The sequence below is a fragment of the Centrocercus urophasianus genome, unplaced genomic scaffold (genome assembly GCF_019232065.1).
Source record: "Centrocercus urophasianus isolate 14NV4802_14NV808 unplaced genomic scaffold, USGS_Curo_1.0 seq_41, whole genome shotgun sequence".
Taxonomy (NCBI): domain Eukaryota; kingdom Metazoa; phylum Chordata; class Aves; order Galliformes; family Phasianidae; genus Centrocercus; species Centrocercus urophasianus.
The window spans coordinates 4,503,488-4,527,125 of NW_024884989.1; the positions used below are offsets into that span (position 1 = coordinate 4,503,488).

Genomic DNA, 23,638 nt, shown 5'->3' on the forward strand with positions numbered 1-23,638 from the left:
AAGGCACCTCTGTCAAGCAGCTGAATTTGAGCTTCCAACATGCAGTTCCTCTGAATCCCAGGACCACGCTGCAAGCAGCCCACACACTCTCCCAGCTGGCACATTTATGCATCTCATCAGCCTGGAATACGTTTGCTTTTCCGTTCAGCTACCCAATGGTCTGAGGAGGTTACTGTACCTCTGGATGGAACTGCTGTTCTGTGCGAGTGTGGCAGTATTGGCACGAGTCTCCATTTTCACACTTACTAGGATCTCCCCACTCATCTCCATGTTTCACACTGGGACATGGTGAAGACCTGTGTAAACAAGGTAGTGATAGACTGTATGGGATACACTAACGTGTTTTGAGCTTTGCTTCCTCAATCAGCAAACAGGCTCAGCTGCCCACCCCCCCAGCTGCACAATCTGTTTGGCTTATTGCTGCTTCCCTGCCCCCACAATGCTGCTCTTACATCATCCTCCCTCTCTTCCTATTTTTCAGTGAAAGAAGCACAGCTTGGTTCTCATCTGAAACTGAATACAACCTGAGCCAATGTAACTTAACAAAATTAGCAGCTGATGTGATTAGAGTCAGAGACGCTTGGTCTGGTTTCTCTTTCAGAACTGTACATTCATAGAAAGCTGGTAAGTTAATTGGCTAATCCTAAAACACGTAATACCCTTACAGAGGTATGTTTCCAGGGTTGTAGTGTGGCCATGTGGAAAAGAGGCTGAGTCAGGTCACTGGGGAAAAGGCAAGCCTGTTTTCTTTCTCCCAGCTTGGAACTGTTCTGTTTCCCAGGTCTGAATTTTTGCTGTGACCTACTTCCTCTGCTCTTTAAGCTCTTACTCATTCCCTCAAACAACAGCAGAGGGAAGCAGATAGCAGCAGCAGATGCTTGCACAGAAGAGGCAGTCACATCAGCTGGGGGTGGGGAAAGCAACACAGAAGTAAGCAGTGATCAGGAAGGGAGAAGCTTTCCCCTTTCCCCTTCCCAAAAGGACGGAACAGGGGTAGAAAGCACATGGCTGCTTTGAAAACTGACTTAGGATTCCAATTCCTCCTGAATGTCTTTGTATTAATGTTCCTTTTATATATATATACATATATATATTTAATTATTGTTTTTAAATACAGGACTTCTGTACCAATTCAAAAATTTCTGTGAATGCTGGGGGTGGAGAAGGGAAGTGAGAACATCCACGGCATTTTCTCTCCTTGCTTTCTGGTCTGCTCTTATGTTTTTCAAAAAGGAACTAAGGAAAAACCCTACTGAGACCTCAACAAAAGCTTTGTTGTGTCAGAGGAAACACGGACTTATAACTTGGATGAAACTTGGTGAGGGAGACACAGCGTGCAGAAAAATCCAGTGACAGCTGAGTGATGAGAACACCCTGGTGCCTCAAAGGCAGTTTTTAGCATCTGGCTAGGAATGCACATCCAGCTACAGTACTGGTCACACTGTGCCTCACGATCCCCATCACTAGGCACAGACAACAAGCAGCTTGATGATTTTGAATTCCTCACCCATGAAAACATTGCTCAGTAAATTTGTTTCTAATAGGGGTCTTTTTTTTTCTTCCTTGCACTGCTTATTTTAAAATAAGAGTTTGTATGAGAAGGGGACGACTAACACAGTCACTATTTACTGTAAAACCAGAGCTGTAACATGATTTAGCAACAGTTACTTATTTATTAGAGACACTGCTTCATCTTTAAAGCAGAAGTCCTTCTTTGTTGCCCTATCTCCTAGACAGAAGTAACAGTCCATTGCAACTGTCAGGACAGGTCTTGGAGGCACACTAAAAAACGGTCTGGCAGAGAAAATCCCAGATCCTTCCCCTTACAGACTCCTTCTGTACCTCACTACTCAGCTGGGAAACAGATGACCCAGGAGCAGGGTACCTGTATTTGTGTTTCCTTGGGCTCCTTCTTCTGTCTTTACTATTGTGATAGTATGGACAGGCATAACCCTGGCGACAGAGACGAGGAGGCTTCTTACACTGCTCTGTCTTGTAATTTCCCAATACATACGTTGTATCTGCAAGAAATACAACCAGTTAGGCAGAGATCACCATGATCTATATCTGATACACAAAAGCTTTGAAAGGAGCATGCACTCCACAAAAAAAAAAACAACAACAAAACAGACCTTTCCAGCCCCATAGAGCTTACTGGCACTCACCTTGCCACCTTGGCTCCTCACTGAGTATTTTCTCTATCATAGCATGGCTAGCAGCAACTGCAGATTGACCCTCTATGCCACCTTCTGATGTAGTCTGACCATTCTGCAAAGCCTCCATGGCCTGAAGCTCCCTTGGTGTTAAGTGAACAACAGACAGATTGAGTAGATGGAGACAGATAAGCACATAGTAAAAACTGTGATACCAACACAGCAACAACCCTTAAGTGGGTATATTTATTTCATACTTCTTTTTTGGCAGAACAATCTTTGTCAAACAGCAACTGCAATACATGTTCTTCATTCCCAAGCAATTCCAGATGCACTATTTTGATGCACCCACAAATCCCCACTGCTTCACTGTGCTCCCTCCCCCCATTTTGAGGATCCTCCCTGGGGATTTTATAGATTTGCCTTATTAGGAATGGATGCACCATGCTCACCCCAACACTAAGTAGTTGGGAAGCAGTACGATCCTTCAATCATCTGAGCATAGCAATCACCCTTTTCATTCAGAGCTATAAGCTCCACTAACCTGATGTCATACACAGGAGAGCGTAAATCATGGGGCCCATGAGCAAAAGCACAGTGGACTCCATTCTTTGTGCAGTTTCCCTTGGAGTCTGTCTCATGGATGCAGATTCCAGTTTTGTAATAGCGTAAGTGATACCTCCTCTCTGTGTCTCCAGTAGTTCTATGCAAGAAGGGACATCTGAGGTACAGGAGAAAGGGAAGAAAAGCCAAACTTTAGTCACACTGCTAGTGAACTCAACATTACTGGAAGACACAGTGATGATAAAGGATGCTGTAAATTGACATACTTTCGCCAACTCTCCTATATTGTGCCTTTCAACATTACACAGAACCCTTAAATCTGTCACTGCATAGTATACAATGGTTTCCCTCCCAAGCAGACAACTGGATTACTAAGCCAGCAGCAGCTTGTTATTCTAGCCTAGTAACTGCCAGGGATCTGGAAAGAGCAAGGACACTGTCAAAGCATTCTGATATACTAGCCATGATTGAAGGGACATCACATGGCATGTACCATTTCCTCAGCAGCCCATCTACACTTCACGCTGTTACTGCTTCCTGCTGATGCACTCCTACAGGGCTGCAACAGTCTATCTATAGCCAGATGCATCCTTCGTGCAGAGCATGGGACAAGGAAGGAGAATCACAACCCCACCACTTTAACTCATGTTTTGTTTCCCCCTCTGAGGCAGAGAAAGTATCATTTACATTGAGAAATACAAAAAGAACGAGATGGAATAGGTGAAATTCGTATTTGCAGTATTAAGCCAACACTACAAGCCAGCAGTTTCGAGATAGCATCAGTTTTCATTGGTTGAGTTTGAGCCAGGTACGAAGCAGTGACCTAGAAGCCAAAGCCCCCAAATGTTGTATTTCCAGTCCCTTCCAGCTCTCTTGTAACAAGGAAGAAAGCACTGAAAGAGGCCTCAGGCTGGGGATTTATTCCATTTTGCTGCAGCCACAAGAACTTTACTTAATTGGGCAAAAAATATTGTTTTCCCAATAAAGAGCCTTTTTTTCTGTGTGTGTTTGTACTGGCACAAAGAAAGCGAACTGAAATTCCATCTTTCTATAGCATCTCTATATAAAACACTCTCTATATTTGACCACAGTTTGACTACACTATTTATCTTTCATATCTGTCACGTGGGTGAAGCTGTACTACTGGGTTAACCCTTTAATTGCTGGAAATGGCCACATACATTTGCATCTTGCTCCACTTCAGCTTACCAGCTTCACGACTAGGGATGACCCAACATAACAAACTCTTCCCTCTTGCCATCATCACTGCAACAGGCCTGGCACACATGGATTGCTATTACAGTTTTTACATTTGTTCTCATGTTACGTATGTTACAAAGCTGCTTTGCTGCTGACCTGCCTCATCTCTACAGGACCTGGCTGGAATCAGCACCTGGACTGATCCCAAAAGCCTCATGCCAGCAGAGCAGGGTGCAGATTTCACTTACTCGTCTCCTTCTGGGCAGATTCCTGTGGTCTCATCATACTTGGTACAGTAAATGTCAGGGCTGTAGTTAAATGTCCCATCCCGACGGCGGATAGATCTGCGACGGCGCTGGTTGACAAAGTGCCAATGGAAGCAAGTGTAGGGCCGGTGCTGAGTGCACTTGTGCTGCACGAAGAGAGGGCACTGCTCGGTGCGGAACTCCTTCAGGTAACTGCAGACAGAAAGGCAAAAACAGGAATTCAGGACAGGAATCGTAGAATCACAGGGGCTGCAGGCTGGAGGCGATACTCAGTTCCCCGCAGAGTCAATGCCAGGCCAGCAGCACCCAGCCCTGAGCTGAACCCAGCATGCTTTCGTCCAGTGCTAAAGGCTGCTGGTTGCCTGTGAGGGGCAGAGCAGTGCCCAGCTTGGTCAGCCCAAACATCAGTGCTAAAGGCAGCTGAAATCACTTCCTATGGCGCCTTTCAGAATCATTGCAAAGAGGCACTACACCAACTTTGGGAACAGCTTGTGAGAACGTACAACTCCTAAGCCCCTTTCCAACCACACACAGCTCTGAATTGGAGACCTGTTGGGGAAACAAGGGTTTGCCTTGCTTAGAGATATATATGCCCAGGTAAAAAAAAAACAAACAAACACAAACTACGCTTCCATCTTTAAAGCTTCAAGTTACTGTGAGAAAAAGATGTAAATAAATACACAGATAAGAAACTTTTTCCTCCCTTTTCCACCTGGTTTATCTTATTTCCTCCTTCAGGCACACGATCAACCACAAGGATAACATCAATCCATCTCTCTGTTGCAGTCTTGTGACCTCAGGACTCATTCCTAAGGAGGGGATAACACCTCACCTCCTGGATGCTTCTGTTGCTTCACTTCCATATGTCACTCTTGGAGAGTACGTGCCTCTTTTCATCCCGAGAACTAAAGAAGCCACAAGCTTTTATTTGTGACACTAATAACAGCCTCTAAACCCAGATTGTAGAGGATTACAAAATGGTTTAGATCAACACGATGATCTGACTGTGATCTGAGTGGAGGTGCTTACAAAACCTACGCTGCCTGAAACCCATCAGCTGTATCTGTAGGTAACGCAGGGATGGCCGGAGGACCCAAATCCCACCAGGTGAGGCTCCAAGAGCAACGCAGGGGGAACACAGCAGTCATCTTCTGGGCTCTTATCTTTGGAGGTCTGTTTAAAGTGCCTAGTAAGGCAATCTGTCAGGCAGAAGAAGTGCTGGGGTCCTGCTGGAAGCAACAGGGTGGTGTAAGAGCAGACAGGGATTCGTTCGGAGCAATATGTGTACTCTGAGGCAATGCAACACAGTTCAGGAATTTGTGAAGTATTCATCCCCACAAGATACCATCTCTCATGGCTCTAAATAAATGGAAATATGCCTGAAGATGTATTTACAGACGGCAGCATACTAGACTCATTCAGAAAGCAACATCCATAAATAAAGCATCCTTCTCCCCTTACCCCTGACAAGAAAGCCTGGCTGATAAGAAAGCCTCAGGAAAATGCACGCATCCAACAAAAGTGATTTTATTTGTTTGCTGTGAGGAGAGAATATCAGTGGCAGGAGCATTCCTACAGTGGATTTTGCCAGCATTCCTTCCTCTCGACCTCCAAACAGTTGGGCTATGCTTTGCCCTCTACCCACAAAGGCTGAGGGCTGACCAGGAGCCCTGCAACAACAGCTGCACAGGGACTAAAGCTCAGTACCAGAAAACATGGTGCAGCACACGGTTCACACGGGGTAGGTAAGGGCTAACAACACTGCTGGGTTCCTTTTCACTTTCAAAAAGCCAACTTGGTTCAAATGGGAGCTCCCCACTATGAGCATAATTCATTTAAAAAGTGAACACTGTAATAAAATTAATTCATGCCTGAAAAGCTCTCCAAGCTCTTGGGCCAAGAACAGGTCTAGAAGGTGGAATTCTATACATTATTTTGTCTTACCAGTGCACTAAGACTTGTAACAACATTTAGGTTAGAAAGTGAATTAAGTAGACTTCATGGGTAGATAGTGATAGGAGAAGGGGAATGGATTTAAGCTAACTGGGGGGAAATTCAGATGGGGTGCGACTAAGAAATTCTTTACCCAGAGGGCAGTGAGGCCCTGGCACTGCCCAGACCTGTGGGTGCTCCATCCCTGGAGAGACCCAGTGCCATGGATGGGCCCTGGGCACCCAGCTTGTGGCAGAGGACCTTTCCAACCCAACCATTCTGTGATTCTCTGATGATTCAATGAAATTTCAGCAGTATGATCTCAGACTGCTCTGCAGAGCCACTGCGAGGTCACCAAACACTCCCTTCTACCCATACATCTCCATGCACGCCCTTGGAGAGATGAGGTTCGTAGAACATCCCAAGCTGGAAGGGACCCACATGGACTGTTGAGGCCAACTCCTGGCTGTCTCTGGTTCTCTGGAAACCAAGGGGAGACATCAGACCCTAACAACCCAGGTACAAAGCATCAAGCCCAACACTCCAGTGCTCTAGCAAGAGAGGGGCTTTTATGAAATACCATTAAAAAACAAAACACAAAAGGAAGAAACAGAAAAGCCTTAAAAGAAACACTAAAACTGCACGATCAGCCAAGCTGAAACAGCTTCTTTTAGCTGGTGAGGTTAAAAACACACACACTGATGAGGGATTTGGGTCTCTGGAGCGTCAATTGATGCTGAAGAGCATTTGAAAATTAATTGCATTTCATGATTGGCTAAACTCCCTGGAGAAACATTTATTATAATGTAAATGAGAGATAATTACATAAGTAAATGGCTCACCTGAGAAGTGTTTAACACCTAACTTGCTTCATCAGAAACTCATTCTTTAATGTTGTCTATTAAACAAATGATCTCTCACTCTTAATTTCAAAGCAAGGCCTGCCAACAGGTGCTGCTAAGCCCCCACCAGCACCCCATCATCCACCATGGAGCCCAACAGAGGAAAACCAGCACTGCCACATTAACTCACACATTTCAAGCCCTTCAATCACTGCTTCAGCTTTTTCTTTTCTCAGCCCACTATAACGTTTCAAATTACCCTTCTCCACAATGGCCTGAATGGTAAACTGCCTCACAGCCCTGTGTTTTCTTGATTGATGAAGTGAGTTTTGTCTCCTTTGGGAGAACACAGGCCACTCAACCAACCACTCTGTATTAAAATATATGAAAGACGTCCAACCCACTTGCTTTGGGAGCAGAGAAAGGATACACAGCCTTTGCACGACTGATGGCTCACAGAGCAGAATGCTATGAATATTTCAGTGGTCTTTCTGCAAAGGCTCCAAACAGAAACACACAGATCCTCCCAGTGCACGTGGTCCTTGCAGGTATTTTCCCAACAGAGCTGAGAAAAGGAATTTCTGAACAACCCTTCAAACATGTAGAGCAGCAGTACGTATTTCACAGCACGTCAGCCCCACGCCGTGCCTTTGCAGGAAGGGGAACTCTAGTAACTGTAGCTTGCATTTCTCAACTTCTCTCTAAAGGTCTCACGAAGACACAGGAGGGGCAGACATTCCCACCCTTATTTCATACAGCAGTTACTCCTGTATTTACTTTTAAAAGACAGAAGATTCATCAGTACTCTGCAAGTCACTTCAGGAGCACTTCCACTTGTATGTGCATGGATGTAGCATTTCCAAGCTCCAGTTTTGAAGTGGCAAGCACATAGCTTGATCTTCTGATATCACTTTATGTCAACAGCAACACCCAGGTTCCCGGAGGAACGCTTATCATTTCTGATTCCTATTCAACAAAGACAAATGCAATTCTAAACAAATAAGCCACAGCTGGCCAGAAGAACACGCAGCAAAGTCACCAGGCCGAAACGAGCACGCAGCTGAGCAGGATGGACACAACTAGAAATGAAGACTTATTTCACTAGGAAGACAAGAGGAGAAGTTATTAAACTAAATTTGAGAACTCCCAGAGGCTAAAGGAGGGGCGAAGCATTAGGGAGGATAAAAGATCATTCCACTTCCTCTGGGGTGGGAAGTGGGAAAGAGCAATAATTGCTCCCTGTAATTTACGCCGTAGGAGAACCGCCAACTGCTCGCAACTGCCAGCACAGCTCTGCTCCCCAGGCAGCACAGCAAGTGCTTGTGTCTGCAGCCAGCACTGCAGGCTGCTCCCTTCTGCCTGCACGGACTGAGCTGCTCTGGGATCTGCAGGGACAAAGAAGAGCAAGAGGAAGCTGAAAAATAAAATTAAAAAATATATATACGTACACCCTTCCAAACATCACCAAACAACTTTAAAACTAAAAAGTTGTTTTGAAGAAACGCTGAGCAGCTTCATTTTCAAACTCAGTGATTGCAGCCTTGCTTTGCTCACCATTGCTGTATGCTCAATGCTGCAGCTTTGCTGTTTGGCTGTGGCTGCACCCGGCGTGCCCAGGCAGCTCAGCACAGGGCTACCTGCATCCAGGGCTGCAAACTTTCTGCCAAACTTCCTGAAGTCATGCATGCATTGGTGTGATCTCAACTCGGGAAAGTGCATTGGGAATGCCTGAAGACAGCTGAGCTCTAAATTCTTTGTTAAAAGCCCTACCCAGAGCTCCCCGAAATCACTGGAAGACTCACAATGACACCAAGGGAGAAATCTCTGCTTTATAGCAGAGGGATCAGGAAGGCTGGGGAGAAAAGATGGAAAAGAAAGAAGAAAAAAAATGACTCTTCCAAATCACTGTTCTTCCCATAATGCTAACACTGTCCTATTTGCAATCTTTCAATGCTAGCTCCTCTCCTTTGCAGCCCTCCTTTCTCCTCACTGTCAATTCCCTCCCTGCCAAAATTCATTCGGGGATCCAAGAGAGCACTGAGGCTAATCAATCGGATCTAAATCCTCTGCAGCAGGACGACACCACAGAGACAACCATTAGATAATTGTTTGGCTAATCCTGACTAAGACAGTGCCTGTAAAAGTAGGATAATAGCAAGATCGAGTCTGGTATCACCTAGATTTGGCGTGTTCATGGGTGTGCGTTTACATCCATGACACAGCACTAACACACCCTTAATAGCACCTGGTTCCAGTGCTGTTTATTTTGGTGTAAGCCCAGAGCTAGGGACAGCTTTCTAAGAGTTCAGTGGCTTGGAGCTGGAAGCAGTGCCTCGTGTCCATGGGGCTCCATCCCTGCAGCTCTAGTGAGGAACCACTCCAGGACACAGCACAGGGCACACTAAGAAATCAGCCCAAGTCTGGCTGCTTTTGGGAAGTCCAGCCTGGCACGTATGCTTGCACTTCATTGCTGGCATGGGAATCACTAGTTGAGTTATGTATAATGGATTAACTGCACTGGTCTTTCCAAAAAAGCCCTGCAGAGTTAAATCTTGCCAAGAAGTCTGCAAATAGAGCGCTAGTTTTTGTTTTGTTTTGTTTTGTTTTAAATAAACATCAAGCTTCCTGATAAGATTTCGGAGATGAGGAAGAAAATGCTCACATTTTCTTTCAGTCCTGCCTCTCTGCTTCTCCTAACAGAGGATCATAACAGCAAAAATACAATTTTATTGGCATCAAAGTACATGGAAACACCGTGGGCTCTTTGCTGGCACTTTCACACCAGCCACATCCTGCTCTTCCCGACAGCATTGCACAAGGCTGTGCCACAGACCTCAGTGTGAAGCCTCACACGGTCCCAGCTCACTGCTCATGCAGACAGCCAACCTTTCTGGACACTGCTGCCTGAATGACAGTGCTCACTGCTCTTCACTGGAACTCCCATTGGCATCCGACTGCTCAGACAGCAAGCTGCAGGAAGTTTTCCTAATTCAGCATAGGAAAGGGAGAAAAAAAAATACGTTACCAGTTTTGCTTCAAAAGTTTAAATGAGCGGTTTGTGTTAACACTGATAAAATTATCTGAAGTGAACCCAACATGCTTACCCAACAGGCTGTCTGCAAAGCAGGCAGCATTGCAAAACTCGGGAGAAAATAACAAACAGCAGATATAGATGTTTCTAATTCAATAAGGCTTATCTATTGAAAATATTTTCCAAACTGCTGTTGTGAAGCTCAAAGAGCCAACCCCACACAAGAGGGAAAGGAAAAGAGCTGTCCCTATTTAATCAGCTCTCTAAATTCATTTCACCCTCATAAAATTTTATTACAAAAGATGATATCTAACACACTTTAAGTAAGAAACCTACGACTCAATTATTTTCCTTTACTGAACTGTGGTATTCCAATTGAAATGAGCCAGCGGTGCATGACAGAATCTACTTATTCCAACAGCATACTCAATAAAAACCCTACTAATGCACCTTTTGTTTAACATATCCTTATTGATCGAGGAAAAACGATACGATATGCAGCTCTGACATTGCTCAGGAGCTTTTGCTCTTAGGGCAAAGAAGGCATTCCTGGACAAGAACGGCCGTTGTGCAAAGCCATTCAATTCTTTTGCACTCACAATTCCCTGCAGCAGCCTTACACATCTCCTGGCAGACCAGCAGGGTGACTCAAGGCTCTGCCTTTACGGAATTCCTCAGCATGCCAAGGAGGTCAGCAAGCTGCCAGCCCTGGGCTTCTGCTCCTGGCCACCACAGGGTCCCAATGCCTTACAAGCAGATGTAACCTACTGCAGAAATAGAGCGTTGCACTGATCACTGCTAAGCATCAAACAAACAACAACAAGTATTTTTAGCAGCAAGCTTGAACAGTTTCATCGTGATTTCAGGGAAAGTTTCCTGACAAAGCATTACCAACAGCCCTTACAACTCGCTGTGGCTCTCCACAGCTCTGATACAGTCCCATGATATCCCCCATTTGACAAAAATACCCACATAATGTTGTTTCTCTACAACCTCACACCCCGTATCACGAGGGATTTTTGCTGTGCATCACCTGACACAAAACACAGACATTTCCTTTGCAGTACATCCCAACAACTGCTGCCCTTTTTGCATGCTGACAGCCAGCTGCACTTTTGTAAACCTTGAAAAGATTAGAAAACATTTAAACCCCAAAGAAGAATATATGGACCTCTTTCTAAAAACTAAGGGCTGTCTGTGAACGTGGGGAAGGAGAAAAGGATGAGGACAAAGTTTCAGTAAGCTCACATCTGTCAAGAAGACAGACTTCACATGCCCCAGTGTTTTCTTTATCACCTAAATAAATTGAACCATCAACTGGAAAAAGGTCACACAGCAGACAGCACCGTGTGACTTGAAGGCTGTTAGATTTCCCCTTCTCCATTAGAGCTTGACAATAATGTCAGTCTAAGGGCAAATAAAGAAAGTGAAAGTTGGAGAGACTTATTACAGATGCATGAAGTCAGGCTTGTTCTGTTGTGGAGGTTTTTTTTTTATTTATTTGGAGTCCATATATAACTCACTGTGCACCTCCATGGCCAAGATGACTGTGTGTGCACCCATAGCTCACACCACCTGTGCTGGCTCCCTCAGTTCTGCTGCAGGAATAGGTAGGCAGCACTCAAGTTTTCCTTTTCCTGGACACCTGATTGATGTGGCTGAACTCAAAGCTTAATCATCAGAGAATGGCCTGGGTTGCAAAGGAGCACAGTGCTCATCCAGCTCCAACCCCCTGCTGTGTGCAGGGCCACCAACCAGCAGCCCAGGCTGCCCAGAGCCACATCCAGCCTGGCTTTGAATGCCTGCAGGGCTGGGGCATCACAGCCTCCTTGGGCAACCTGTGCCAGTGCCTCACCACCTTCTGGGTGAAAAACTTCTTCCTAGAAGAAATGCTAAAGAACAGCACGTGTCACAGAAGGTAAAGCACAAACTGCTAGATTACAGAAAGCTAAAGATAGAAAACCAACAAAAACATACAACAGTCTCATTGAGCTGTAACATGATTGCTATTGCAACTGCGTGTTTGGATTTCAAAGCATGCTACGGAGTGGAAAACAATGCAAGTAATTCAGTTAAACTGCAAGGAAAGAATGATATAGCACCATCACTTTATAGATGAGCACTTTAATTGACTGCTGAAAATAACCACGTGCATTCTAAAAATAAAACACTGGCAACTGCCAGAAATTTGCATGAAATTCTACAATGAGAAGAAAAACATCCAACAGTTGCTTCTTGTCTATACATAGAAAACAAGAAAAAACAAAGAGACCCTACAGCATGGTGCCAAGGCATCGCAGGAAGACAGCCCTGTACCACTTTCAGGCAAAACACGGTTTGCTTTCCAGAATTACAGCCAAAAATGGCTTCATTTTGACAGAACTACTACGCTGCAGTTCGGGTAGCTCACCAACGCTCTGCCTTGATGATGAAAGCAAGTTGAGGCCTTCAGTTCTGAGTTAATTCAATAATAAATCGGTGCTCATTGATCACATCCCGTTTGCCAGCAGCCAAGATGCAAGCTTCACTGGGTTACAACCACATCACAGCCTGCGAGGCTGAGGGGAAGAGACGCTTGTTCTGCTTCCCTGGAGTCGTGTACCCCTCAGGCAGGGCTATGTGGAGTTGTGTCATTCAAACCAGAGGAGTTGAATAATTAGAGTCTTTTTTTGGCTCTCTTTAAAAAAAAAAATAAAAATCAGAAACCTGTTGTACCAGCAGACCATGAAAGCTGTATGTCCAATCCGTAACAATAAAACCCATTTCAAATCCAACTGTCTCTTTACACAAGAGCTTTCACCTTAGTAATTTAAACAATCCAAGGATGGGCGCATGCATACATGTAATCACAGTGCATTTCAGACACACTGCCTTCAAAGCCATTCATAGGATCACAAAAGGGCCACCACGATCATCTGGTTCCAACTCCCCTGCCATGTGCAGGGTTCCAACCACCAGACCAGGCTGCCCAGAGCCACATCCAGCCTGGCCGTTCAGCAGGATCCAGAACTCAACGTGAAGCTGACATTTACATTTCATGGAATTTGATCTCCAAATCAGCTGGCCGTGAATTATTCGATACGGCCTCAGCACTAACTAAGCATTCAGACAGCGCAGGCAACGTTTTGAAAACACACCCGATTCCCCCCAAGTTTAAACATCAGATTTCCAACTTGACACTGTTAATTTATGGAAACAACACGGCTGTGCCTAAAGGAAGCTTCTGTTTTCAAGCACAGCTCACCCCCAATTCAAACAACCCTCCCCTCTCTGTGGGCTGGATTCTGCTCTGCACCCATTTACCTGCACACCATTCCTTCCTTACAGAATCTGTGTTAGTACTGAAGATCATGAGAATTGGACTCAATGATCCTCATGGGTCACTTCCAACCTGGGATACTGTATGATGCTAAGTGCTTCTCAACTAAACGTGGGTTGAATGCAGCTATTTCAGCAAGGAAACCTCGAACGTATTGAAGATGAACAGATATATGCTGTTAAAGGTCCACACCTGCTTTAATTCTCACTAAAACACATCTCAAATACAAGCAAATATTTTACTGCTAATTACCCAGCAAACACATCCATCTGTGGGCTTTAGAGCTTGCAGCCTATCCCAAACATGGAGAACGCCCACTGAGACACAGAGTTCATATGGAGTTAATATTCATCAAGTTTGCTGGATTAGACTAAAAAAGAGCTAAGATCTGAACAGTATGTGGATGTCCTACGCTGTAAAAATTAAAATAACAGCTTCCAGTCAACTTCTTTCATGTGGTACATCTCTCACCATTCATTCAATCACCAACAAAGCCCAGCCGGAGTTTGCAACTGCAGAAACACTTGTGGAGGCTGGGAACAGGGCTGGGCTCCTCCAAAAGCACTGTTACTGCTCTGAGAGCTCCCTGAAACAAAATGCAAGCAAGAATCCGCAAAGGCAAAAATCTGAAACAAAGCTTTATTTCCATTCAAACCATTGCATAGCTCAGGCTTTCCATGGTAGATTTTTATGAGCCTTTTTCAGGCTATCCCTCAACATGGCGCCGCACAAGAAATCAACGTGGTAGCCTTCCCCCTCCTGGATATGCCAAGCGCCTTTGTGATTTAACATGCAGCTCATAGATCAGCTGCAGCCCCGTCCTCACGGCAGCTTTCAGACGGTGCATCGCTGTTTGAAGATCTGAACCATAAACAAAAAACCAAAGCTCCACGAGGAACGATGGCCTATCCAGAGCAGCCTGAATCTGAACACAAAATGGGATCTGCTTCTCTCCAGATGAAGTGCCAACCAGATGTGCAGCAAAGCTCCCCGGAAAGCATTATGTTTGTGAACAGACACTTTCTGTTTTGAGTCTGAAACAAAACACAGCGATTATCCAGCAGGCACGGACCCGCATCCCGTAACACACGTGCCAGCACAAAGATAACAGCCAGCTCTTGTTGGCCAATTTTAAAGAATCAATGCCATCCCATTGATTTCCCTCCCCGTTCAGCACATCATACTTCAGTCGTGCCTGCTGCAGCCCAGCAGACTCTTCCCACACTGCACGAGAGCTGCACGTAGATGCAGGTCCAAAAGAGCACTGCACTGCCACGCCAGCCTGCGCTCACACCAGGTACATCAGCAGCACTGAGATGAACACCAGCACAAGCAGGGAAGAGCAGCCAAACCCCAGGCTACGCCACAGCTCTGCAGTGTGACTAATCCATATCCCAACTAATCTGGTAGCACTCGAGATATTTTAAACGTGCAAACTCTTTTTGTTGCAGCAGAGCTGCACGGTTGCCCCGAGGCATCTGCTGCTTTTATTCCTGTTATGATGGTAACATTAAAGTGCTATTAATAAAAGCTCCCAGTTGATTGAAATGAAGAGGAGAAAAGCTGCCTCTGAGCACATTGGGTGTGCGCTGACTACTTCTTTATTAACTGTGGTGACATGTGGAAGATGAAGATTAACAAGTAAAACAATATCGAATCCAATTCAGACTTTTGCAGATACTCATCAGGTGTTGATTCAAGAAACTATTTTCCTTTCAAGATGCATTTCTTAATCTAAAAAGAAATTCTAGGCATGCAATGATAAAAAGAGGTTCAAATAATTACTTAACTGTAATCAACGGTGCAACCACTCTTAATAAAAGAGTGATCTCTACAAAGATCCATTTGCAGTGCTGGCCAACAGACAGCGAGCTGACAACAAACTCTGTGCAAGTTCCCCTTCTGCTGGTGTCCTAATGGCTATGCTCAATTTAACATCTCTGGCTCTCAGTAAGAGATAAAACGTCGGTCAGAACCTCTGTCAGAAGGTGGCTGCATGTTCCAGTGCCTCATAGGAAATCAGAAGCCTTATTCTGGGGAGTCTAAAGGAAGTAAAATGCTGGAGACTGACAGCTCTCCTTAGAATAAAGCCACATGCATTAACATCAGGCACGATTCCCTGCCAACGCTGATCCCCAAAACTACCCCATCATTAAGTGCCCCAGTCCTGCTCTGAGACAATGCAGAAATACCCTCCAGCAGCCACACATGCATTAAACAGCAACACACAGCACGGCTGCACGGAAAGCTGTCAGCTTTCAGAACCCCAAAATGCAGACTTTCATGCTGCAGACTGCTCCAGTGCATGCACTCAACAGCAAGCACATACTGTGAGTGCAGCCCTTCCTGTTAATGCTCCAGTACTTTATATTTCCAACTTCCTGTTACTATTTGTATTTCCTAATAACAGTTTGTAGTGTACTCGTGTTCAGAGAACTTCAGAGACCTCATAAACAGCAGCCTGTGCTCGCCTGATGAGATACACCAATGCTCACAGGTAGCAGTGCAGCAGGCCAATAGGAAATCCCTTGTTTAGAAGCTCACTCTGTGCTTTCTACCACCAGCTCTGAAGTCTAACAATGCATTTACTCTCAGCTTTTTTAAACAACAGATAGATCCTATGCTTGCCTAAGTCCATATCATTTTGTTCATCTAAGGAAAAGCAGAGCAATGAGGGCAACACTCAGACTCAACACTTATTTCAGAGTTTTGTTAGGTTAAGAAGCCCACAGGCTTCTAAAACCGATTTCTTAAGACTTAACCTCCTCACTGCATTGCAAAAACCAGCCAGCCCAGGCACATCAAAGCATCATTTAACAGCACACATCTTTTAGTGCAAGTGCTAAGGGTCCTAGAAGAGCAAACCACGTACAGAAAAGCACTGACTGACAATGTGCTCACTTCACACCTGGGTTTTGGTTTTATTTCCACAGGCAGCCAGTCTGTACAGCTGAGATCAGCCACACTGTGCTGCCCCGATAGCGATCAAACACTGTCCACTGATAGGAAGATAAGGATTGCTCTCTGCTACTATAAATGCTTTCAGGTGTGTTTGTTGCTTCTGAATAGGAATTTAAATGTAAGATTTTGAGACAGGTAAGGCTTCGCTTGCAAGCTCTTCATTGGAATCAATCCATCTGTGATCTTGCTGTTCTTATTTCTTCTTCATTCTGCATTTCTGTCACTGCTGTAATCCGAGTTCCTACTTAAAGCTGAGAACCACTAGGCAAGGCGCTCCTCAAACAGGCAGACACAGGAACGCCTTGGATACAAAGTTAATTTGAGTTACAACATTCCATCAGCCTCATTTTCATCACCACTTACAGCTCAAGTGCACGGCTCCTTTCGCCCGGCAGAAAAAGATTGCAAGATAAAGCCCTGGTGAGTGCAGCCCAGCAGCCTCTACCATCAGTTCACAACCAACCCTGTGGATGCAGGCAGAGCACAAAGTACATGGCATTAATCCTTCAGGAATTTCCCACAATTCCTTCCCCTCCTGAAGAAGTCAAGGTTTTGCCTTTTAAGCTGCAAAGGCACATCCACAGAGCTTTGCTGCTGCTGCATGAGGAAGGATGGGATGCCCTCTCAGGCCCAGACCTCGAGTGAAGGCACAGCCTGCAGCGATACAGGAGCTGCACGTTTGTCCCCAAGACAGCAGCTCGTATTTAAAACCTGCACACCCAAAAGAATTATCACGAGTAGGGATGACCTGCCCAATGTGCCCAGGAGTTTATAACCTACCTCGGAATATTTTCAATGCTGCTTTTGAATGCATGCATTTTTAACAGACCAGAATGAATGCACTTCTGTTTGGCTTTGTTCTAACTGAATGGATTAATTCGTCATCACCTGAACATCTCCTTTCCTGCGGAGTTATTAAGCTGTCTGACTTTCAGGTGAATGCACAGCAAACAAAGCACTGTTCTGCTTGCACTTATCTAAATTCTGTGTGATCAATAAACAGCCGAGCAGCATACAGCCTTAATAATTCACAATTAATGAGTTTGCTCTGACTGAAAACCAATGACAACAGTGACAGCCAAATGGACAGAGTGTGCCAAAACCCAGCGCTACAGCGGCGCTCAGCACCTACAGCACTGAGTGACTGATGGTTTACTTTCAGTTTCTTTGAACTCAGCCTCTATTCACATTTGTAATAACACATTAAAGACGGAGATGCACGCAGCAACAACCATGAGCTGCAACAACCAGCCAGAGCTGAGAACAGCACCGAGTCAATGAGCAGCTGAGGTTTGATGGAACATCCCCAAAGCAAACCCACTTCCCAGGACACACGACCTGCTAAGCTGCACAGTGTATCTCCCAAAGACCAAAGCTACCTGAGCAACGAGCCACGCTCTGCACCCGTGGCACCCACAGAGCTCATCCTGCTCCAGCAGCTGTGGGATCACAAGGAACAGCCCCACGCAGACCTGTGATCCAATAACCCGAGTGAGTGTAACAGCAGCTGCTGAGTCTCTCACTTGAATTCCACAAACAGAATATCAGATCCTCAGGTGTGAAATACAACATTCATAATTCAATAGGGAAGCGTGGAACCAGAATGTCTCCAGGAGCATCCAGCTACACCCTGCAACAGCCAGCAAGGACGTAATCAAAGGGGGCTTTAAGATTCCTCTTCTGCGAGCAAACTGCACCAAAGGGAGTGGGATATCATCAGTAATTCTATTCTGTCCAGCTTTTATTTTGTTGCACATCTAGAATAAGCAAAGGCTTCCAGACAAGATATAGAACTGCATTACAAACTACCTAAAAATCTCACACAAATACCAAGAGTTTAGAAATTGACACTAATATAGAAATTGGAACCATTCCTAATAAATACAACACAAACTTCCCAGAGATCCACGGTACCAGATTGCCTGTCCCCAGGGAACAGCAAAGCATGCAGATAATTAAGCTTCCTTGAGTTTACAACTCGTAACCTTCGTGTCACTTTATGGAAACAAACTACATTTAAAGAAGAAAAAAAAAAGGGGGGGAAGAAAATATTTACATTTTGACAACATACAACTTTTTTACATCAACGACCACCAAGTAAGTTCCCATATGTTATCAGGAGGAGTTTGCAGCACGATGTGACCTACTGCACAATTCCCAAAGCACGGCTCGCTCTGCAGCCCCAAACCCATCTCTCACGTATGGTTAAAGCGCTCTTCCAACTGTTTTCACTGAATTATTTTTAGCATCCATCCGCAAATAAGTGCTTTTCCCCTCCGGAAATAAAGCTAATTACACCATCACCTTTGTTCCACAGCGCGCTGTTTTCCTCCTCTGTCCTTTTCAGCTGCTTGGTCCCAAATCTTCCTCCTTCTCTTTCTATTTCCTAAGCTTTCTTCCACCCTTTCTTTCTTGATCTTTGACATCCTTCCTTCCACAGCCATGCTTAGCCATGCTACCATCTCCATTTCCCTCTACCTGATGTCCCCGCAGCCTTATTTTTGTGTCACATCTCACATCTCCCCTGGGCTTTCCCTTTTACTTTGACCATCACTTCCCTGTCCAGGGACCCAATGCATCCATGCACTTCTGCCTCCTTCACTCCTATAGGGCTGTCAAACTTTAACCACCAGAAATAAAGCCACCTGTGGACCTGTGCTTTGCAGCTTCATAAGGATCACCACAGGATTTCCACCCTCAGTCTACGGCAGACCTGACATTGTGCACAGCCCAGGTTGGGTGTGCAGCTGACAGCCCTACAGGAGGCACACGGATCTGTACTGATAGAGTTTGAATTCAGTTTTGCACCGGGGCACCAACGTGTGCAAGAAGCAGGGGAGATCCGTGCTGTTTTGCCCTACAGGTGTGCAGCACAAGGAGAACAAGGAGGGAAGTTGATTTACAAACGCTCTCTAACTTTATTCTTCCAACGGAACAACACCTGAGCTCCCTTCATCCTTCCTGACCTCCTCAGTCACCTCTCCCCATAAGTGGGGACCCACAGCGGGGTCAGCAGAGCCCTCAGTCCTACGCCATTCCCTGGGAGAGCACTCAGTGCACACACAACACCCAGCACAGCCCGGGCTCACCTCACACACCCCCGCCCCGCCTCCCACAGCCGACTTTTCCCCCAAAAGACACCCATCACAGGGCCGAGCCCCTCGCTGACAGCCCCCACATGCTGACAGCCCCCGCCCCGCGCCGTCAGCCGGCCGCATCCCACCGAGGCCCCGCCGCAGCCCGATGGAACGCGGCCCCCCGCCCCTCCGGGCCCCGGTGCATGCCGGGCGTGGCGGCAGCGGCGGCGGCGGGCGGGAGAAAAGGGGGATCCGCTCCCCCCGCCCCTCGCTCCCCGCCCGGCCCCCCTTTCTCCCTCCAACCCCCCCATTCCCCCCCCTTCCCCCCCCCGCCCGGGGCCGGTCGCAGCCGGTGCGGCGCGAGGCGGTGCGCGGGGTTCGGCGCGTGCCGCACGCTGACGTCAGGCGCGTGTTGGCGCGCGGGCGGCGGCGGCGGGGGAAGCTCTCGTTACGTACGTGTAGTGCTGCGGCTTCTCGGGCTGCGCTTGCAGCGCGCTGGCGGCGTTCGCCGGCCCGGTCGCGGCAGGGCCGCTCGCTACCGGGCCCTTGGACATGCCTCCCACCCGCCGCCGCCGCTCCCGCCGAGGAGACCTTTATTATTCACTCTGCGCGGTCCGCACGGAGGGCGCCGCGCGCAGGCGCCGCCGCCGCCATTGCCGCCCCGGTGCGCGGGGTGGGGTGGGACTTGTAGTCCGGCCGCGCGCGCGCTCTCCGCCAACCCGGGACGCGGCCTGCGGCGACTTCCGGAAGTCAGGACTACAACTCCCAGTGGCGCTCCGCGGCGGCGGGGGAAGTTGCTTCCGGTCGCGAGGGGGATGACGGGAATTGCAGTTCAGGGTAGAGCGCGACGGCGCCCCCGTGCGGTGGGGGCCCATGGCCCGGGCCTGTGACAGGGCCTGGGCTGAGAAGGAGGAAAATGAGGAGAAAGAGAACAGGGAGGAAGATGAAGAAGAGGAAGGTGAGGAGGAGGAAGGTGAGGAGGAGGATCTGGGAAGCAGCTGGTGGCCTACCTCAGGGCAGGTGACACAAAACCCTCAGGGACTCCAGGTCAGCTCAGGCCTACGTGCCTCGGCCCGGCCGTGCTCGACACGGAGCCTCCTGGACAACGGCACCCCACCCCACAGGAAGCACCGAGCTGCTCTGCTGGGACTTTGATCCCTTGCACCACATGGGACAGCTTCACTCACCGGTGCTCTGGTTGCATGGTAAAGGGCACCAAGCGTTTAAATGGCAAGCACCTGTATTTGTTTATGAAACCTTTGGCAGGGGTTGGGTGGTGTTAATGATAAACTCTCAGGCCTGGTCTGTGCCATTGAGGCAAACTGCTCTTTGAATCGCTGCTCGCAGTGGTGCAGCACCGACTGTGGGATGTTGGCAGCTCTTTCCCTGCGTCTGCAGGGCTCAGCCATATGCCACCAACACAACATCCATGTACCGCCCCTCCCCAGGAGGTCCAGCCGTAATTATACAGCTTCTGATCAAGTTGGGCAACTTTTCAAGAAGAGTATACGTGGAAGTCTTTCAATTAATACCTATGTGTATGCACCTCTGTGTCTAATGCACAAACACCACCAGCAATGAAGCTGCAGGAAAAAGACCTTCGACAAACAGCTGCTAATGCTGAAGCAGAGGGATTCGGAAAGCATTGACTCCAGGCATTGTGTGCTGCTTTTTTGTTTACTTGACAAGCCAATGCAGATGCTGCTTCCTCTTCAGCTGTCTTCTGTTTTGCAGTCGGGAACATGCAGCACTCTGCCAGGTGACAGTGCTCAGAGCACGCAGCTATGTGTGCCCTGGGTGCACTTACCTCTATCTGCGCACACATCTTTGCTAACACAGAGTGTTCATTTTCTCTCCTCAGCTTTGCTGCATACGCCTTTTCCTCATCCTCTGTTTAACCTACTGGGACGTAGAGCTTTTCTTCAGTCTTAATTCCAAGAGAACAAAGCTCAAAAGTGTCTAAATTTAGAAGTGTAAGCAATCGTTGCAACAGAAATAGGAGAGGAAATATCAGAGGAGCAATGCCTTTCAACTCCTGATAACAAACACCATGCTCTGGTCCCCTCACGTCAGCAATAATATGGTACGCTTCTACAAACATCAAATTTAAAATACACGAAGCTATCAGAACAGATTTCTAGGTTTCTTTTTTCCCAAGCATGAACAACTCGGATTAAAGGGCAGCTCTTTATTTCAGATCTCAATTTTCCAAGCCACGTCGAATGCAAATGACTGTTTACGCACCTTCTGGGCCATCCTATTGCTGCGCCGCTTTTTGTCTCTGAGAAGTAATTCGTGTTTTTCTTCACGAGGACCAAAAGAAAATTAACCTGCAAAGGTGGTTGGGGACCAAATAGATGCACGTGAGGCAGCGTCCCCCCAGCAGCTGCACATGACATTCCTGTAGCACCGTGTTGGAGCGCATTGCTCGACTTGCAAGGAAGGGGAGAAGCAAAGAACGCTACGTGCGGAGCCGCCACAGATCTGCTCTTGCACCAGGCATTGGCCTGAGGGATGCAGGCATTTGGGGAGGATGCAAAACCTCATGCAAAGTCTGCCTGATTGCATCTGCGCGCTCAGTGCAGATACCTTCGGGAGTGGCTGTTTGCGTTCACTCCATGTTCTGTGTGCTACAACTGCAGGGCATTTGGGACCTGTTCTTCCTGACCATGGGGGCAGGACTTGCCTCCACCCCCAGCAGCTGCTGTGAATATAATAACATAACAGCATACAGTAAGGCACAACTGGAGGGAGCAACCTCCTCCAAAATACAACTTTTCACTTAATTGCTATTATCTTCCTAGATGCAACCAACAGGCATTAAGGATTTGGTTTCCTACTTCCCAGAACTTTGTAATTAGCTATGGAGTTAGAAGACAACCCACAAAGTGAGTGGAAATGTGGTTTTAGGGAGGTGGAGAACAGCAGCACAGAGGGGCCCAGCTGCAGCATCTGCACACTACCAGGCTCTCCCCCAGGACACGCATGTCCCAGGGTGACGTTCCCGCTGGCAGGGAGTAGCGGTGCCTTTTGGAGGGCAACACATCAGTAGGACTGCCCCGATTCAAAACCAAATCCTGTGGCCAGCGTTCCTATCGCACAATACGGCTGCTCCCATTCATAAAGCCAGAGGACGGACGCTGTAAGCGCCGCGATGGGGCTGGAGCTGCACGGTGCCGAACCGGGCAGTCCCTTAGCGAGCCCATACAACAAGCTCCTCCACCTCTCCTCCGATACCAGCCGAGCCAGCCCATAGCATGCGCCCAGCGTCTGCGTGTCCCCGCTGTCCCCACGACCGGGGGGAGCCCGGCCGTTCCCTTCGGCGCGGCCCGGCCCCGCCGCTCGCAGTCTCCGCACCGAACGCCGCGAAAGGCATTTTGTGGCGGGGCCGGAGGGGCGGGCCGGCAGGCGGCGGGGCCGAGCAGCCTTTGCTCCGGGACCGCCCGCTGAGGTCCGGGGAGCCAGGAGTCCGCCGCCCGCCGCCCCGCCGCGCCCCGCCGCCGCTCGCCCCGCTCCTATTGACTTCCCATTGTGGAGCTTTGCAACAAAGGGTAGGATCCAAACCATGCCCCGTTTCGTCCAATCAGCGCGCAGAGCGCCCGCCCGACGTCTATTGGCCCCTTCTAGTCTCACAATATCCAATCAGCCGCCGACTTTAACAACCAATCAGCGGCCGGGCAGGCACCCAATCAGCGCCAAGGAACAGGAGCACGGCCTTTGTGTCTTATTACGTCACGGCGCCGGCGGAGGTCCCGGCCAATCGAGCGGCGCGCTGCTTCCAGGCATTGTGAGGTCACCGCGCCGTGTGCCGCCCCCTCTATAAAAACCGCGTCCCCGCGGCGGGGAGGGCGCAGTGTGGGGGTAGCTGCTGACGGAGTCGGTTGTTGTCAGGGCAGCGCAGGCTTCGGTGCGTAGCGATATCGGCGCCGGTGCGTCCTTTTTCTCTAGCAGGTAAGTGACGCACGCCGGGCGCGTTCTGCGGTGTTGCGCGGCCTTCGGAAGCCTCGGTTGTGGGTTTTTTTTTTTTTTTTTTTTTTTTCCCTGAGCTTGGCGGATAGTTCGGGCCTTGTCTACGTGCCTCGAGTCACGGCCGGTTCCCATCCCCCCGCTCCTCCGGGGTGGCCCGGGAGGAAGGAGGAGGTGGCGTGACTCAGTGCGCTTCCCCTGGGGAGGGGAGCGGTCGGGCCACAACGCGGAGCGGGGGCGGAGGAGGAACCGTGACTCCTCCTCCTCCTCCCGGGGGAGGCCGCTGGCCGCATGCCCGCCTCGACGGCGGAGGGGGGGGGGGGGGGG

General features: G+C 48.0%; 2 protein-coding genes across 6 annotated transcripts in view; one reads left to right on the forward strand and one right to left on the reverse strand.

Moving 5' to 3' along the window:
* The window catches only part of UNK (unk zinc finger), a 36,220-nt gene extending 16,321 nt beyond the window's left edge, over positions 1-19,899 (reverse strand). For all 5 annotated transcript variants that reach the window (XM_042833242.1, XM_042833241.1, XM_042833245.1 and 2 more), the window contains exons 1-6: positions 19,802-19,899; positions 4,166-4,375; positions 2,698-2,874; positions 2,166-2,296; positions 1,886-2,021; positions 179-296 (exon numbers count right to left, since the gene is read on the reverse strand). In XM_042833242.1, coding sequence (XP_042689176.1) covers positions 179-296; positions 1,886-2,021; positions 2,166-2,296; positions 2,698-2,874; positions 4,166-4,375; positions 19,802-19,899 — 870 coding nt within the window. The remainder of the gene's footprint in view (positions 1-178; positions 297-1,885; positions 2,022-2,165; positions 2,297-2,697; positions 2,875-4,165; positions 4,376-19,801) is intronic.
* A 3,290-nt stretch (positions 19,900-23,189) lies between these two features.
* The window catches only part of LOC122168238 (histone H3.3A), a 1,746-nt gene continuing 1,297 nt past the window's right edge, over positions 23,190-23,638 (forward strand). The window contains exon 1 of the mRNA XM_042833413.1: positions 23,190-23,296. The gene's annotated coding sequence lies outside the window, so the exon portion shown is untranslated. The remainder of the gene's footprint in view (positions 23,297-23,638) is intronic.